Source organism: Bufo bufo, chromosome 7 (genome assembly GCF_905171765.1).
Source record: "Bufo bufo chromosome 7, aBufBuf1.1, whole genome shotgun sequence".
Lineage (NCBI taxonomy): Eukaryota > Metazoa > Chordata > Amphibia > Anura > Bufonidae > Bufo > Bufo bufo.
Genome location: NC_053395.1, coordinates 5,490,692 through 5,509,265, shown reverse-complemented (window position 1 = coordinate 5,509,265; position 18,574 = coordinate 5,490,692). Strand labels below are relative to the sequence as shown.

Here is an 18,574-nt window from a genome sequence, read left to right as displayed (position 1 = left end):
TACTACTACTACTACTGCTACTACTACTACAGCTACCAATACTGTCACTACTACTACTACTACTACTACTACTATTATCACTGCTACTACTACAACTACTACTACTACCACCACTACTACTACTTGTACCACTACTACTATTATCACTGCTACTACTACCACTACTACTATTACTACTACCACCACTACTACTACCACCACCACCACCACCACTACTACTACTACTGCTACTACCACTACTACTACTATCACTGCTACTACTACTACCACTACTAATACTACTACTACTATTACTACTACCACTACGACTAAAACCTTTACTACTACTACTTATACTACTATCACTGTTACTACTGCCACTACTAATACTACTATTACTACTACTACCACTACTACTAAAACCACAACTACTACTGCCACTGCTACTGCTACCACTACTACTACTAACATCACTACTAACACTACTACTACTAACACTATTACTATCACTACTACTACTACTACTACTACTGCTGCTACTACTACTACAGCTACTACTACTACTACTACCACTACTACCATAATTGCTGCTACTACTACCACTACTAATACTACTAACATTACTACTACTACTACCTCTACTACTACCACTACTACTACTAACACTATTACTATCACTAATCACTACTACTACTACTACTGCTGCTGCTACTACTACTACTACTGCTACTACTACAGCTACTACTACTACCACTATTACCATAATTGCTGCTACTACTACCACTACTAATACTACTAACATTACTACTACTACCACTACTACTATTGCCACTGCTGCTACTACTACTAATACTAATAACATCACTACTACTACTACCACTACTACTACTGCCACTGCTACTACTACCTCTACTTCTAACACTACTACTACTACCACTATTACTATCACTACTACTACTACAGCTACCTTTACTATCACTACTACTATTATTACTGCTACCTCTATTACAATCACTACTACTACTGCTACTACTACTACAGCTACTACTACTACCACCACTAGTACTACTATCACTGCTGCTACTACTACCACTACTAATACTACTACTATTAACATTACTTTTACCACTACTACTACTACTACTACCACTGCTACGACTACTACTAACACTACTAATACTACCACTATTACTATCACTACTACTACTGCTACTACTACTACAGCTACTACTACAATCAGTACTACTACTACCACTATTATCACTGCTACTACTACTACTACCACCACAACTAGTATTACTACCGCTACCAGTACTACTACCATTACTACTACTACCACTACTACTACTGCCACTACTACTACTGCCACTGCTACCACCACTACTACTACTACTGCTGCTACTAATATCACTACTACTACTACTACTACTACTACTACTACTACTACTGCCACTGCTACTACTACCTCTACTACTAACACTTTTACTACTACCACTATTACTCTCACTACTACTACTGCTACTACTATCACTACTACTACTACTACTACTATTATCACTGCTACTACTACCACTACTACTACTACTACTACTACCACCACTTATACTACTCTATCACTACTACTACTACTACCACTACTACTATTATCACTGCTACTACTACCACCACTACTACTACTACCACCACTACTACTATCACTACTACTATTATCACTGCTACTGCTACCACTACTACTAACATCACTACTACTACAACTACTACTACCTCTACTACTACTACTACTACTACTACTACCACTATTACTATCACTACTACTACTGCTACTACTACTACCACTAGTACTACTATCACTGCTACTACTACCACCACTAATACTACTACTACTAACATTACTACTGCTACCACTACTACTACTACTAACATCACTACTACTACTACTGTCACTGCTACTACTACCTCTACTACTAACACCACTACTACTACCACTATTACTATCACTACTACTACTACAGCTACTACTACAATCACTACTACTACTACCACTACTACTATTATCACTGCTACTACTACAACCACCACAACTAGTACTACTACGACTACCACTACTACTACTACTGCCACTGCTACTGCTACTACTTTTAATATCACTACTACTACCACTACTACTGCCACTGCTACTACTACCTCTACTACTAACACTTTTACTACTACCACTATTACTATCACTACTACTACTACTACTACTGCTACTACTATCACTAATACTATTACCACTACTACTATTATCACTGCTACTACTACCACTACTACTATTATCACTGCTACTACTACTACTACCACTACTACAACCACCACAACTAGTACTACTATGACTACCACTACTACTACTACCATTACTACTACCACTACCACTACTACTACTACCACTACTACTACTGCCACTGCTACTGCTACCACCACTACTACTACTACTAATATCACTACTACTACCACTACTACTGCCACTGCTACCTCTACTACTACCACTTTTACTACTACCACTATTACTATCACTACTACTACTACTACCACTACTTCTACCACCACCACTACTACTACTACTACCACCACTAGTAATACTATCACTGCTACTACTACCACTACTACTACTACAATTACTACTACTACCACTACTACTAATACTACTACCACTACTACCTCTACTACTACTACCACCTCTATTACTATCACTACTACCACTGCTACTACTATTACTACTACTACTACCACTACTACTATTATCACTGCTACTATTCCCACTAGTACTACCACCACCACTATTACTATCACTACTACTACTATCACTACTACTACTACTACTATTTTCACTGCTACTACTACCAATACTACCACTAATACTACTACCACCACTAATACTACTACTACTACTACCGACACTACAACTGCTACCACCACTACTACTACTACTATCACTGCTACTAATACCACTACTACTACTACCTTTACTACTTCTACCACCACTACTACTACCACTACTACTACTACCACTGCTACTGATACCACTACTACTACTAATATCACTACTACTACCACTACTGCCACTGCTACTACTACCTCTACTACTAACACTACTACCACTATTACTATCACTACTACTACTATTGCTACTATTACTACAGCTACTACTATCACTACTACTACTACCACTACTACTATTGTCACTGCTACTATTACCACTAGTACTACTACCACCACTACTACTACCACAAATACTACCACTACTACTACCACTACTACTGCTACTAAAATCACTACTACTACCACTAGTACTACCACCACTACTACTACTACCACCACAACTACTACTATCACTGCTACTACCACTACTACTATTATCACTGCTACTACTACTACTCCTACTACTACTACTACTACCGACACTACTACTACTACTATCACTGCTACTACTTCTACTACTACCATTACTACTACCACTACTACTACCACTACTACTACCTCTACTACTAATACTACTACTACCACTATTACTATCACTACTACTACTACTACTTCTACTAATATCACTACTACTACTACCACTACTACTATTATCACTGCTACTACTACCACCACTACTACTACTATTACTACTACTACAACTGCTACTATTATCACTGCTACTACTGATACTACCACTACCACTTCTACTATTACTGCTACCACTACTTTTGCTACTACTACTACCACTGCTACTACTACCAATACTACTACTGCCCCTACTCCTCTCACTACTGCTACTACTACGGCTACTACTACTACTGCTACTACACTACTACTACTAATTTTGCTACTACTACCCCTACTACTCTCATTACTACTACTCTCACTACTACCACTGCTACTACTACTTCTTCTACACTACTACCCCTAATACTATTTAGACCAGAATGTAGGTTACATAAAAGAGATGAGAAATAACAAGCCACATAAACCCCTCTAAGCAAAGCTAACTCAGCAACATGAAAAAACCTGCAACAAAACACTGAGACTAATTAGCTATAAAAAATACAATTTTATCGAAACACATATTAAAAAACATCCAAAAAAGAGATGACAACTGTATAAATACTAAGTGCGGTACAGTACATCCCTGGGAGATATATAAATTATGGGTATGACACTAAGAGGAATGTAGGGAAAGGACACAAACAATAACCTACTGAGTGGGCATCAATGTATATGAAGTGCAAAGTGCTAAATGTGCAAGACAGAGCCTATTAAACAGACCCTATTGTTTAATAGGGTCTGTCTTGCACATTTAGCACTTTGCACTTCATATACATTGATGCCCACTCAGTAGGTTATTGTTTGTGTCCTTTCCCTACATTCCTCTTAGTGTCATACCCATAATTTATATATCTCCCAGGGATGTACTGCACTTAGTATTTATACAGTTGTCATCTCTTTTTTGGATGTTTTTTAATATGTGTTTCGATAAAATTGTATTTTTTATAGCTAATTAGTCTCGGTGTTTTGTTGCAGGTTTTTACCCCTACTACTATTACTGCCACTACTATTGCGGCCACATGCCACTATATCCGTACCCTTTCCACATTCGCACTGCACGGCTGCTGCTCCCAATCAGAACGGAGAAGTTTTGTTCACCACCAGGCACTTTTTTTTCTGACAATCACCACTTGTGCGCGTCGTACAGACAGCATTTCAACCCTGATACAATGGGGGAGATTTATCAAAATTGGTGTAAAGTAGAGCGGTTTCAGTCACCCATAGCAACCAATCAAGATTCCACCTTTAATTTTTTTCAGCTGCCGTTTTGTCAAATTTTAAATTCATTTTTCAGAGCTCCTTTCAAAAACATAAGGTGAAATCTAATTTGTTGCTATGGGCGACTGAGACAGTTCTACTTGACACCAGTTTTAATAAATCTCCCCCAGTATATAATCTATAGGGATATCTATATACAATGTATCATTTATACTGATCTCTATATACAATGTATCATTTATACCAATCTCTATATACAGTCGTGGCCAAAAGTTTTGAGAATTACATAAATATTGGAAATTGGAAAAGTTGCTGTTTAAGTTTTTATAATAGCAATTTGCATATGCTCCAGAATGTTATGAAGAGTGATCAGATGAATTGCATAGTCCTTCTTTGCCATGAAAATTTACTTAATCCCAAAAAAAACTTTCCACTGCATTTCATTGCTGTCATTAAAGGACCTGCTGAGATTATTTCAGTAATCGTCTTGTTAACTCAGGTGAGAATGTTGATGAGCACAAGGCTGGAGATCATTATGTCAGGCTGATTGGGTTAAAATGGCAGACTTGACATGTTAAAAGGAGGGTGATGCTTGAAATCATTGTTCTTCCATTGTTAACCATGGTGACCTGCAAAGAAACGAGTGCAGCCATCATTGCGTTGCATAAAAATGGCTTCACAGGCAAGGATATTGTGGCTACTAAGATTGCACCTCAATCAACAATTTATAGGATCATCAAGAACTTCAAGGAAAGAGGTTCAATTCTTGTTAAGAAGGCTTCAGGGTGTCCAAGAAAGTCCAGCAAGCGCCAGGATCGTCTCCTAAAGAGGATTCAGCTGCGGGATCGGAGTGCCACCAGTGCAGAGCTTGCTCAGGAATGGCAGCAGGCAGGTGTGAGCGCATCTGCACGCACAGTGAGGCGAAGACTTTTGGAAGATGGCCTGGTGTCAAGAAGGGCAGCAAAGAAGCCACTTCTCTCCAAAAAAAACATCAGGGACAGATTGATCTTCTGCAGAAAGTATGGTGAATGGACTGCTGAGGACTGGGGCAAAGTCATATTCTCCGATGAAGCATCTTTCCGATTGTTTGGGGCATCAGGAAAAAGGCTTGTCCGGAGAAGAAAAGGTGAGCGCTACCATCAGTCCTGTGTCATGCCAACAGTAAAGCATCCTGAGACCATTCATGTGTGGGGTTGCTTCTCATCCAAGGGAGTGGGCTCACTCACAATTTTGCCCCAAAACACAGCCATGAATAAAGAATGGTACCAAAACACCCTCCAACAGCAACTTCTTCCAACAATCCAACAACAGTTTGGTGAAGAACAATGCATTTTCCAGCACGATGGAGCACCGTGCCATAAGGCAAAAGTGATAACTAAGTGGCTCGGGGACCAAAACTTTGACATTTTGGGTCCATGGCCTGGAAACTCCCCAGATCTTAATCCCATTGAGAACTTGTGGTCAATCCTCAAGAGGCGGGTGGACAAACAAAAACCCACTAATTCTGACAAACTCCAAGAAGTGATTATGAAAGAATGGGTTGCTATCAGTCAGGAATTGGCCCATAAGTTGATTGAGAGCATGCGCAGTCGGATTGCAGAGGTCCTGAAAAAGAAGGTCCAACACTGCAAATACTGACTCTTTGCATCAATGTCATGGAATTGTCGATAAAAGCCTTTGAAACGTATGAAGTGCGTGTAATTATATTTCACTACTGTAACGGACCGTTTCAGCAGACAAGGGGTTAAAATCCGTTTAGGCGATATGCCCCTTTTCTGAGAGACAGGCACAGCTACTGCAGGACACCAACCTCCCGAACTGGATACAAAGTAGCACTCCAAACTGGAACCTCACGAATAGCTGCTAGCAGACGAACAGGAAAAGCATACAATCCTGGCAATCAGCCTCTAACAGCATACAGTAAATCCCCCCAATAACGAGACAAGGCTCCGTGTTGAGGGTCAAACTGTGGTCTGACTGTACTTCACGTACAGCCTCTTTTATTCATAAACCACAAACATAGTACTGCCCACAGGGGTTTGAAATGCAACCAATCAGTAATTTACAACACATACAATGTAAGTACAGCCCATCCGGTGTACACGCCCCTAGGGGACCAGAATGAAGACTGTGACATAGGACAGATAAACAGCACTTAGGACACACAGACACAACACATCCCCACAATGCATCATGGTTTCCTCCTCTCTGCCCTCGAGACACCCGAGGCGTAATCCAATTATCTCTCAAGACAAAGAGAAGTCACCAATACACATGTGCAGACAATAGGACAGACATCACCCTTTAAACACACAATGGGACAATGGCACAATAGAAACACACCCAGCATTTTCTTCCCAAGCTGACAAGTTACACTTATTATAAATTGTTACAACTTTGTGAGTTTACATTGGCCATACATATAACTTACATCAATTTAAACAGTATAAATTGGGGACAAACCTATCCAAAATTCACTTGAATCGGTTCAGGGGTTTAAAAGTTAGTATATGGCCCATAATCCAGGGGCAAGAGGCCAGCAGCCAGTCCTCTCCAAAACCCAGTGGCGAGGTTGGTTTCGCCACAACTACATCACAGAAACAACTGAAACAAAGATCGAAAAGCAGTTTAACATAGTAACATAGTAACATAGTACATAAGGCCGAAAAAAGACATTTGTCCATCCAGTTCGGCCTGTCATCCTACAAGTTGATCCAGAGGAAGGCAAAAAAAACCCTGTGAGGTAGAAGCCAATTTTCCTCACTTTAGGGGAATAAAAAATTCCTTCCCGACTCCAATCAGGCAATCAGAATATCTCCCTGGATCAACGACCCCTCTCTAGTAGCTATAGCCTGTAATATTATTACACTCCAGAAATACATCCAGGCCCCTCTTGAATTCCTTTATTGTACTCACCATCACCACCTCCTCAGGCAGAGAGTTCCATAGTCTCACTGCTCTTACCGTAAAGAACCCTTTTCTATGTTTGTGTACAAACCTTCTTTCCTCCAGACGCAGAGGATGTCCCCTCGTCACAGTCACAGTCCTGGGGATAAATAGATGATGGGATAGATCTCTGTACTGCCCCCTGATATATTTATACATAGTAATTAGATCTCCCCTCAGTCGTCTTTTTTCTAACGTGAATAACCCTAATTTTGATAATCTTTCAGGGTACTGTAGTTGCCCCATTCCAGTTATTACTTTAGTTGCCCTCCTCTGGACCCTCTCCAGCTCTGCTATGTCTGCCTTGTTTACAGGAGCCCAGAACTGTACACAGTACTCCATGTGTGGTCTGACCAGTGATTTGTAAAGTAGTAGGAATATGTTCTCATCACGGGCATCTATGCCCCTTTTGATGCAACCCATTATCTTATTGGCCTTGGCAGCAGCTGCCTGACACTGGTTTTTGCAGCTTAGTTTGCTGTTTATTAAAATTCCTAGATCCTTTTCCATGTCAGTGTTACCGAGTGTTTTACCATTTAGTATGTACGGGTGACTTGCATTATTCCTTCCCATGTGCATAACTTTACATTTCTCAGTGTTAAACCTCATCTGCCACTTATCTGCCCAAGCGTCCAATCTATCCAGATCCCTCTGTAGTAGTATACTGTCCTCTGTAGTATATATACAGTATACTGTCCTCTGTAGTATATATACAGTATACTGTCCTCTGTAGTATATATATACAGTATACTGTCCTCTGTAGTGTATATACAGTATACTGTCCTCTTCAGTGTTAATTACTTTACACAGTTTAGTGTCATCTGCGAAAATTGATATTTTACTATGCAAGCCTTCTACAAGATCATTAATAAATATATTGAAGAGAATAGGGCCCAATACTGACCCCTGAGGTACTCCACTAGTGACAGTGACCCAATCTGAGTATGTACCGTTAATAACCACCCTCTGTTTTCTATCATTGAGCCAGTTACTTACCCACTTACAGACGTTTTCTCCGAGTCCGAGCATTCTCATTTTATATACTAACCTTTTATGAGGTACAGTGTCAAATGCTTTGGAGAAGTCCAGATACACGACATCCATTGATTCGCCGCTGTCAAGTCTAGTACTTACCTCCTCATAGAAACTGATTAAATTAGTTTGACATGACCGATCCCTCACGAAGCCATGCTGATATGGCGTTATTTGCTTATTTCCCATAAGATGCTCTAAGATAGCATCTCTCAGAAAACCTTCAAACAGTTTACCCACAACAGATGTTAAACTTACCGGCCTATAGTTTCCAGGCTCTGTTTTTGGACCCTTTTTGAATATTGGCACCACATTTGCCATGCGCCAATCCTGTGGGACATTCCCTGTCAGTACAGAGTCCGCAAATATCAGAAATAAGGGTCTGGCTATGACATTACTTAATTCCCTTAGGATACGGGGGTGTATGCCATCCGGTCCTGGCGATTTGTCTATTTTGATTTTTTTAAGTCGCTGTTGTACTTCTTCCTGGGTCAGACAGGACACTTTTAATGGCGAATTTATTTCAGCATTCAGCATTTCATCTGACAGTTTATTTTCCTCAGTGAATACATTGGAGAAAAAAATATTTAACAGCTTTGCTTTCTCCTCGTCGCTCTCTGCGACTCCCCCCTCATTACTCTTTAAAGGGCCGACACCTTCAGATTTATACTTTTTAACATTTATATAATTGAAGAACATTTTAGGGTTAGTTTTACTCTGTTTGGCAATTAATCTCTCGGTCTCTAGTTTGGCCGCTTTTATTTGTTTTTTACATGTTCTGTTTTTTTCCTTATAGTTTTTCAGTGCTTCCGTGCTACCCTCCTGTTTTAGGGTTTTATATGCTTTCTTTTTGTCATTTATTGCTTTCTTTACAGTTCTGTTTATCCACATTGGTTTCTTTTTGTTCCTTAACCTTTTATTCCCATACGGTATGTACCTCTCACAATGAGATTTTAGGATGTTTTTAAAGATATCCCATTTTTTGGCTGTATTTTTATTTTTGAGGACTTTGTCCCAGTTAGTTAGGCCTATGGCCTCTCTTAGTTGGCTAAATTTAGCTTTTTTGAAGTTTGGTATTTTTGTTTCTCCCTGTAGAAACGCTCTTTTGAATGATAATTGGAAGGTTATTACTTTATGGTCACTATTTCCCAGGTGTCCCCCAACCTGCACGTCTGTTGTTCTGTCAGGTCTATTGGTTAATATTAAGTCCAGTATGGCCGTCCCTCTAGTCGGGTCCTGAACCAGTTGGGAGAGATAATGGTCTTTGGTTATTGCCAATAATCTGTTTCCTTTATGAGATATACAAGTTTCAGTTTCCCAGTCTATATCTGGGTAGTTGAAGTCCCCCATAATAACCACCTCATTATGATTTGCCGCCTTGTCTATCTCGTTTAGTAGTAGATTTTCTGTGGACTCCGGTATATTAGGTGGTTTATAGTAGACTCCTATTAGTAATTTATTGTTGTTTTTAGCTCCATGTATCTCTACCCACAGTGACTCCACATGTTCATGTCCCTCACTTATATCTTCTCGGACTGTGGGCTTTAGACAAGATTTTACATAAAGGCAGACCCCTCCCCCTCTCCGGTTTTGACGATCCTTTCTGAACAGACTGTAACCTTGTACATTAACTGCCCAGTCATAGCTATCATCCAGCCATGTCTCAGTTATTCCCACTGTCATAGTTATCATCCAGCCATGTCTCAGTTATTCCCACTATGTCATAGTCCTCCTCACACATCACTAATTCCAGTTCACCAGTTTTATTAGTCAGGCTTCTGGCATTAGTATACATACATATGAGAGGTTTATGTATATTTTTTACCCTACACCTTTCCTTCTGAACTGTTCTTGTCCCTCCTTCCATTTCTCCCCCAGTCCCACTACCTTGCCCCCGGTCTCTATCTGCACTATCTTCCCCTTCTATAGTGTAATTACCCTCCCCCCCAGTCCCTAGTTTAAACACTCCTCCAACCTTCTAGCCATCTTCTTCCCCAACACAGCTGCTCCTTCCCCATTGAGGTGCAGCCCGTCCCTACGATAGAGGCTGTAGCCGACAGCGAAGTCGGCCCAGTTCTCCAGGAACCCAAACCCCTCCATCCTACACCAGTTCTTGAGCCACTTGTTAATTTCCCTAATCTCCCGCTGCCTTTCTTGTGTGGCCCGTGGTACCGGTAGTATTTCGGAAAATACTACCTTTGAGGTCCTTGCCCTAAGCTTTTGCCCTAAATCCCTGAAATCATTTTTAAGGACTCTCCACCTACCCCTAACTTTGTCATTGGTTCCGATATGGACCATGACCGCTGGATCTTCTCCAGCCCCTCCCAGTAATCTGTCAACCCGATCCGCGATATGTCGAACTCTAGCGCCAGGAAGACAGCACACTGTTCGGCGATCACGGTCTTTGTGACAGATTTCCCTATCTGTTCCCCTAATAATTGAGTCTCCCACTACCGCACCTGTCTGGCCTGCCCTGCTCTCCTGGTCCCCTGCTTACCGGAGCTGACATTCCCCTGACTGGCAGAGGAAGTGTCCGGCTGCGGCAGTGCCGTCCCTGGACTGACATCCCCCTCATCTGCCAAACGTGCAAACTTGTTGGGGTGTGTCAGATCAGGGCTAGCCTCCCTGGCAGCAAACTTTGTGAAAACTAATATTTGTGTCATTCTCAAAACTTTTGGCCACGACTGTACATCTAGCTAATGACCCAACGTTGCTTGGGCATTTATTTATTGCAATTTCATATTAAATAACAGTGACTTTCACAATGGTCGCCCCTTTTACAGTGACTTTCACAGTGGCCGCCCTTTAATGGTGACCACCCCTTTAACAGTGACTTTCACAGTGGCCGCCCTTTAATGGTGACCACCCCTTTAACAGTGACTTTCACAGTGGCCGCCCCTGTAACGGTGACCACCCCTTTAATAGTGACTTTCACAGTGGCCGTCCCTTCAACAGGGACTGCCCCTTTAACAGTGACTTTCATGGTGGCTGCCTTTTTAACAGTGACTTTCACAGTGGCCGTCCCTTTAACAGTGACAGCCCTTTTAACAGTGATTTTCAAAGTGGCCGCCCCTTTAAGAGTGACCTCCACGGTGCCCGCCCCTTTAACAGTGAACTCCATCCACAGTGCCCATCCATTTAATAGTGCCCCTGCCCCCCATGCATGTAGCAGTGTAGTTGTGCCGTCATGCGTCATATGACTGAATATTTAAGGACCTGCGAACTGCTAAAAACTGTGATCAGTTGTTATGGCAACCTGGAGTAGGACCTGCAAACTTCTATTGGCTGATAAGGGACATGTGACCATGTGTAAATGGCAGTTAGGATTTAAAGGGGTTCTGCAGTTAGTTTTAACTGATGATCTATCCTCTGGATAGATCATCAGCATCTGACCGGCGGGGGTCCAAAACTCGGGACCCCGGCCGATCAGCTGTTTGAGAAGGCAGTGGCGCTCCAGCAGCGCCGCGGCCTTCTCACTATTTACCGCTGGCCGAGTAACGTCACGACTAGTATCAACTAGCGTGGGCGGGGCTAATCTTCATTCAAGTGAACAGAGCATAGCCCCGCCCACGCTAGTTGATACTAGTCATGACGTCACTGGGCCAGCGGTAAACAGTGAGAAGGGCGCAGCGCTGCTATAGCGCCGCTGCCTTCTCAAACAGCTGATCGGCGGGGGTCCCGGGTGTCGGACCCCCGCCAATCAGATGCTGATGATCTATCCAGAGGATAGATCATCCGTTAAAACAAACTGTAGAACCCCTTTAAGTGAAAGGCTTGCAGGCTTGTATTGGATAATGCAGGTCATTTTTGGGGAACATCTCAGGAACGGTACGTCCTAGAGAGCTGAGACCCCGCAAGATTTCTTTCCAGGTAGCAAGGGATGTGTATACCAAGATTCGTTGAAATCGATGGTTGCGTTTTTGAGTTTTCGCAGAACATACATATATACGTCCTATTTTATATATACAATGTATTATTTATACCAATCTCTATGTACAATGTATCATTTATCTGCATCTCTATATACAATGTATCATTATACTGATCTTTATATACAATGTATCTTTTTTAACTGATATCTATATGCAATGTATCATTTATACCAATCTCTATACTGTATACAAAGTATCGTTTATAGTGATCTCTTTATACAATGTATCATTTATATCAATATCTTTATACAATGTATCATTTATACAGATCTCTATATACAATGTATCGTTTATACTGATCTCTTTATACTACATAACATACAGCTGTTCTTCAGGTCTCGTACCGTGTTTGCTGGAGCAGAAGTCCAGGAACCTCTTCATTGAGCTGATGGTCTTTACAGGATAATTTAGCAGTGATTTCACATGTGCATCCATGTCCCAGTAGAAGATTCCCACAGACTTCTCAATGTCAGTACAGCTGCTTCTAAGAGACAGAAAGGAAAAGACTTCAGTATAATGTCCTCAGCCTCCAGCGTAGGCGCTCCATGGCAGCACAGACTTCCAGCATTGCATTTCCCCTTTCCTTACCGATCCACATTTTATCTGGAACCCGCACCTCCAGTTCCCTCTCCTCTCCACACCTTTCTCTACTCCTCCTCTTTTCTCCCCTTCTTCTCCTCCTGCCCATTCTCCACGTCTCCTTCTCCTTCTCTTATTTTCTCCTCTTCTTTACCTATTTCTCCTCTTTTTTCCTCCCTTTCTTCTCTCCTCCTTTCCTCACCCACTTCTTCTCTTCTCCTCTCTTTGTCTTATTTCTCTCCTCCTTTCCTCACCCTCTTCTTCTCTCTTCTCCGTTTCTCTCCTCCTTTCCTTTTCTTCTGTGTTCTCCACCTTTTCTCCTCCGGGTTTCTATCTCTTCCTCTTCTACTTTCTTTTTCTCTTGTTTTCTCCTTCTACTCTGCTCTCTTTCTCCTTTCTCAGTCTCTTTCCTTCCCTGTGTCCTCCTCACCTCTTTGGTTCTTCCTTATTAATAAAGGTACAGAGGTGGCAGTCATGTACTGGAGGTGGCTGACGACTCCTCTGCCACATATGGAGACACCAGTTGTATAAATGATACCTGGTGGGTGCAGAGAGACCCTTACACAGTAACATAGTAACATAGTTTAAAAGGCCGAAAAAAGCCCTCTGTCCAGCCTGTTATCCTGCAAGTTGATCCAGAGGAAGGCAAAAAAAAAACTGTGAGGTAGAAGCCAATTTTCAACACTTAAGGGGAGAAAAATTCCTTCCCGACTCCAATCAGGCATCAGAATAACTCCTTGGATCAACGACCCCTCTCTAGTAGCTATAGCCTGTAATATTATTACGCTCCAGAAATACATCCAGGCCCCTCCTGAATTCCTTTATTGTACTCACCATCACCAGAGAGTTCCATAGTCTCACTGCTCTTACAGTATAGAGTCCATAGTCTCACTGATCTTACAGTATAGAGTCCATAGTCTCACTGATCTTACAGTATAGAGTCCATAGTCTCACTGCTCTTACAGTAAAGAGTCCATAGTCTCACTGCTCTTACAGTAATAAGTCCATAGTCTCACTGCTCTTACAGTAAAGAGTCCATAGTCTCACTGCTCTTACAGTATAGAGTCCATAGTCTCACTGCTCTTACAGTAAAGAGTCCATAGTCTCACTGCTCTTACAGTAATAAGTCCATAGTCTCACTGCTCTTACAGTAAAGAGTCCATAGTCTCACTGCTCTTACAGTATAGAGTCCATAGTCTCACTGCTCTTACAGTAAAGAGTCCATAGTCTCACTGATCTTACAGTAAAGAGTCCATAGTCTCACTGCTCTTACAGTATAGAGTCCATAGTCTCACTGCTCTTACAGTATAGAGTCCATAGTCTCACTGCTCTTACAGTATAGAGTCCATAGTCTCACTGATCTTACAGTAAAGAGTCCATAGTCTCACTGCTCTTACAGTATAGAGCCCATAGTCTCACTGCTCTTACAGTATAGAGTCCATAGTCTCACTGATCTTACAGTATAGAGTCCATAGTCTCACTGCTCTTACAGTATAGAGCCCATAGTCTCACTGCTCTTACAGTATAGAGTCCATAGTCTCACTGCTCTTACAGTACAGAGTCCATAGTCTCACTGCTCTTACAGTAAAGAGTCCATAGTCTCACTGCTCTTACAGTAAAGAGTCCATAGTCTCACTGCTCTTACAGTAAAGAGTCCATAGTCTCACTGCTCTTACAGTAAAGTGTCCATAGTCTCACTGCTCTTACAGTAAAGAGTCCATAGTCTCACTGCTCTTACCGTAAAGAGTCCATAGTCTCACTGCTCTTACTGTAAAGAGCTCCATAGTCTCACTGCTCTTACAGTAAAGAGTCCATAGTCTCACTGCTCTTACCGTAAAGAGTCCATAGTCTCACTGCTCTTACAGTAAAGAGTCCATAGTCTCACTGCTCTTACAGTAAAGAGTCCATAGTCTCACTGCTCTTACAGTAAAGAGTCCATAGTCTCACTGCTCTTACAGTATAGAGTCCATAGTCTCACTGCTCTTACAGTAAAGAGTCCATAGTCTCACTGCTCTTACAGTAAAGAGTCCATAGTCTCACTGCTCTTACAGTAAAGAGTCCATAGTCTCACTGCTCTTACAGTAAAGTGTCCATAGTCTCACTGCTCTTACAGTAAAGAGTCCATAGTCTCACTGCTCTTACCGTAAAGAGTCCATAGTCTCACTGCTCTTACTGTAAAGAGCTCCATAGTCTCACTGCTCTTACAGTAAAGAGTCCATAGTCTCACTGCTCTTACCGTAAAGAGTCCATAGTCTCACTGCTCTTACAGTAAAGAGTCCATAGTCTCACTGCTCTTACAGTAAAGAGTCCACAGTCTTACTGCTCTTACTGTAAAGAGCTCCATAGTCTCACTGCTCTTACAGTAAAGAGTCCATAGTCTCACTGCTCTTACCGTAAAGAGTCCATAGTCTCACTGCTCTTACAGTAAAGAGTCCATAGTCTCACTGCTCTTACAGTAAAGAGTCCATAGTCTCACTGCTCTTACAGTAAAGAGTCCATAGTCTCACTGCTCTTACAGTAAAGTGTCCATAGTCTCACTGCTCTTACAGTAAAGAGTCCATAGTCTCACTGCTCTTACAGTAAAGTGTCCATAGTCTCACTGCTCTTACAGTAAAGAGTCCATAGTCTCACTGCTCTTACCGTAAAGAGTCCATAGTCTCACTGCTCTTACTGTAAAGAGCTCCATAGTCTCACTGCTCTTACAGTAAAGAGTCCATAGTCTCACTGCTCTTACCGTAAAGAGTCCATAGTCTCACTGCTCTTACAGTAAAGAGTCCATAGTCTCACTGCTCTTACAGTAAAGAGTCCATAGTCTCACTGCTCTTACAGTAAAGAGTCCATAGTCTCACTGCTCTTACAGTATAGAGTCCATAGTCTCACTGCTCTTACAGTAAAGAGTCCATAGTCTCACTGCTCTTACAGTAAAGAGTCCATAGTCTCACTGCTCTTACAGTAAAGAGTCCATAGTCTCACTGCTCTTACAGTAAAGTGTCCATAGTCTCACTGCTCTTACAGTAAAGAGTCCATAGTCTCACTGCTCTTACCGTAAAGAGTCCATAGTCTCACTGCTCTTACTGTAAAGAGCTCCATAGTCTCACTGCTCTTACAGTAAAGAGTCCATAGTCTCACTGCTCTTACCGTAAAGAGTCCATAGTCTCACTGCTCTTACAGTAAAGAGTCCATAGTCTCACTGCTCTTACAGTAAAGAGTCCACAGTCTTACTGCTCTTACTGTAAAGAGCTCCATAGTCTCACTGCTCTTACAGTAAAGAGTCCATAGTCTCACTGCTCTTACCGTAAAGAGTCCATAGTCTCACTGCTCTTACAGTAAAGAGTCTATAGTCTCACTGCTCTTACAGTAAAGAGTCCATAGTCTCACTGCTCTTACAGTAAAGAGTCCATAGTCTCACTGCTCTTACAGTATACAGTCCATAGTCTCACTGCTCTTACAGTAAAGAGTCCATAGTCTCACTGCTCTTACAGTAAAGAGTCCATAGTCTCACTGCTCTTACAGTATACAGTCCATAGTCTCACTGCTCTTACAGTAAAGAGTCCATAGTCTCACTGCTCTTACAGTAAAGACTCCATAGTCTCACTGCTCTTACAGTAAAGAGTCCATAGTCTCACTGCTCTTACAGTATAGAGTCCATAGTCTCACTGCTCTTACAGTAAAGAGTCCATAGTCTCACTGCTCTTACTGTAAAGAGTCCATAGTCTCACTGCTCTTACAGTAAAGAGTCCATAGTCTCACTGCTCTTACAGTAAAGAGCTCTATAGTCTCACTGCTCTTACAGTATATAGTCCATAGTCTCACTGCTCTTACAGTAAAGAGTCCATAGTCTCACTGCTCTTACAGTATAGAGTCCATAGTCTCACTGCTCTTACAGTATAGAGTCCATAGTCTCACTGCTCTTACAGTATAGAGTCCATAGTCTCACTGCTCTTACAGTATATAGTCCATAGTCTCACTGCTCTTACAGTATAGAGTCCATAGTCTCACTGCTCTTACAGTATAGAGTCCATAGTCTCACTGCTCTTACAGTATATAGTCCATAGTCTCACTGCTCTTACAGTAAAGAGCCCATAATCTCACTGCTCTTACCGTAAAGAATCCTCTTCTATGTTTGTGTACAAACCTTCTTTCCTCCAGACGCAGAGGATGTCCCCTCGTCACAGTCCTGGGGATAAATAGATGATGGGAGTGATCTCTGTACTGACCCCTGATATATTTCTACATACTTTTTTCTAAAGTGAATAACCCTAATTTTGATAATCTTTCAGGGTACTGTAGTTGCCCCATTCCTTTAGTTGCCCTCCTCTGAACCCTCTCCAGCTCTGCTATGTTTGCCTTGTTCACAGGAGCCCAGAACTGTACACAGTCCTCCATGTGTGGTCTGACTAGTGATGTGTAAAGTGTTAGGACTATGTTCTTATCACCGGCATCTATGCCCCTTCTGATGCAAACCATTATCTTATTAGCCTTGGCAGCAGCTGCCTGACACTGGTTTCTACAGCTTAGTTTGCTGTTCACAAAAATTCCTTTTCCATGTCAGTGTTACCCAGTGTTTTACCATGTAGTATGTACGGGTGACTTGCATTATTCCTTCCCATGTGCATAACCTTACATTTGTCAGTGTTAAACCTCATCTGCCACTTCTCTGCCCAAGCCTCCAATCTATCCAGATCCTTCTGTAGTAGTATACTGTCCTCTGTAGTATATATACCGTATACTGTCCTCTGTAGTATATATACAGTACAGACCAAAATTTTGGACACACCTTCTCATTCAAAGAGTTTTCTTTATTTTCATGACTATGAAGGCATCAAAACTATGAATTAACACATGTGGAATTATATACATAACAAACAAGTGTGAAACAACTGAAAATATGTCATATTCTAGGTTCTTCAAAGTAGCCACATTTTGTTTTGATTACTGCTTTGCACACTCTTGGCATTCTCTTGATGAGCTTCAAGAGGTAGTCCCCTGAAATGGTCTTCCAACAGTCTTGAAGGAGTTCCCAGAGATGCTTAGCACTTGTTGGCCCTTTTGCCTTCACTCTGCGGTCCAGCTCACCCCAAACCATCTCGATTGGGTTCAGGTCCGGTGACTGTGGAGGCCAGGTCATCTGGCGCAGCACCCCATCACTCTCCTTCATGGTCAAATAGCCCTTACTTTCAAAGTTTTCCCAATTTTTCGGCTGACTGACTGACCTTCATTTCTTAAAGTAATGATGGCCACTCGTTTTTCTTTACTTAGCTGCTTTTTTCTTGCTATAATACAAATTCTAACAGTCTATTCAGTAGGACTATCAGCTGTGT

At 41.7% G+C, this 18,574-nt stretch overlaps 1 protein-coding gene and 1 long non-coding RNA gene across 8 annotated transcripts in view; one reads left to right on the top strand and one right to left on the bottom strand.

The window, feature by feature from the left end:
- Positions 1-18,574, bottom strand: part of LOC121008275 — a 324,152-nt gene that overhangs the window by 286,654 nt on the left and 18,924 nt on the right. For all 7 annotated transcript variants that reach the window (XM_040440719.1, XM_040440717.1, XM_040440720.1 and 4 more), the window contains one exon: positions 13,019-13,158. In XM_040440719.1, coding sequence (XP_040296653.1) covers positions 13,019-13,158 — 140 coding nt within the window. The remainder of the gene's footprint in view (positions 1-13,018; positions 13,159-18,574) is intronic.
- Positions 1-18,574, top strand: part of LOC121008280 — a 124,676-nt gene that overhangs the window by 87,774 nt on the left and 18,328 nt on the right. The gene's annotated exons all lie outside the window — the stretch shown is intronic.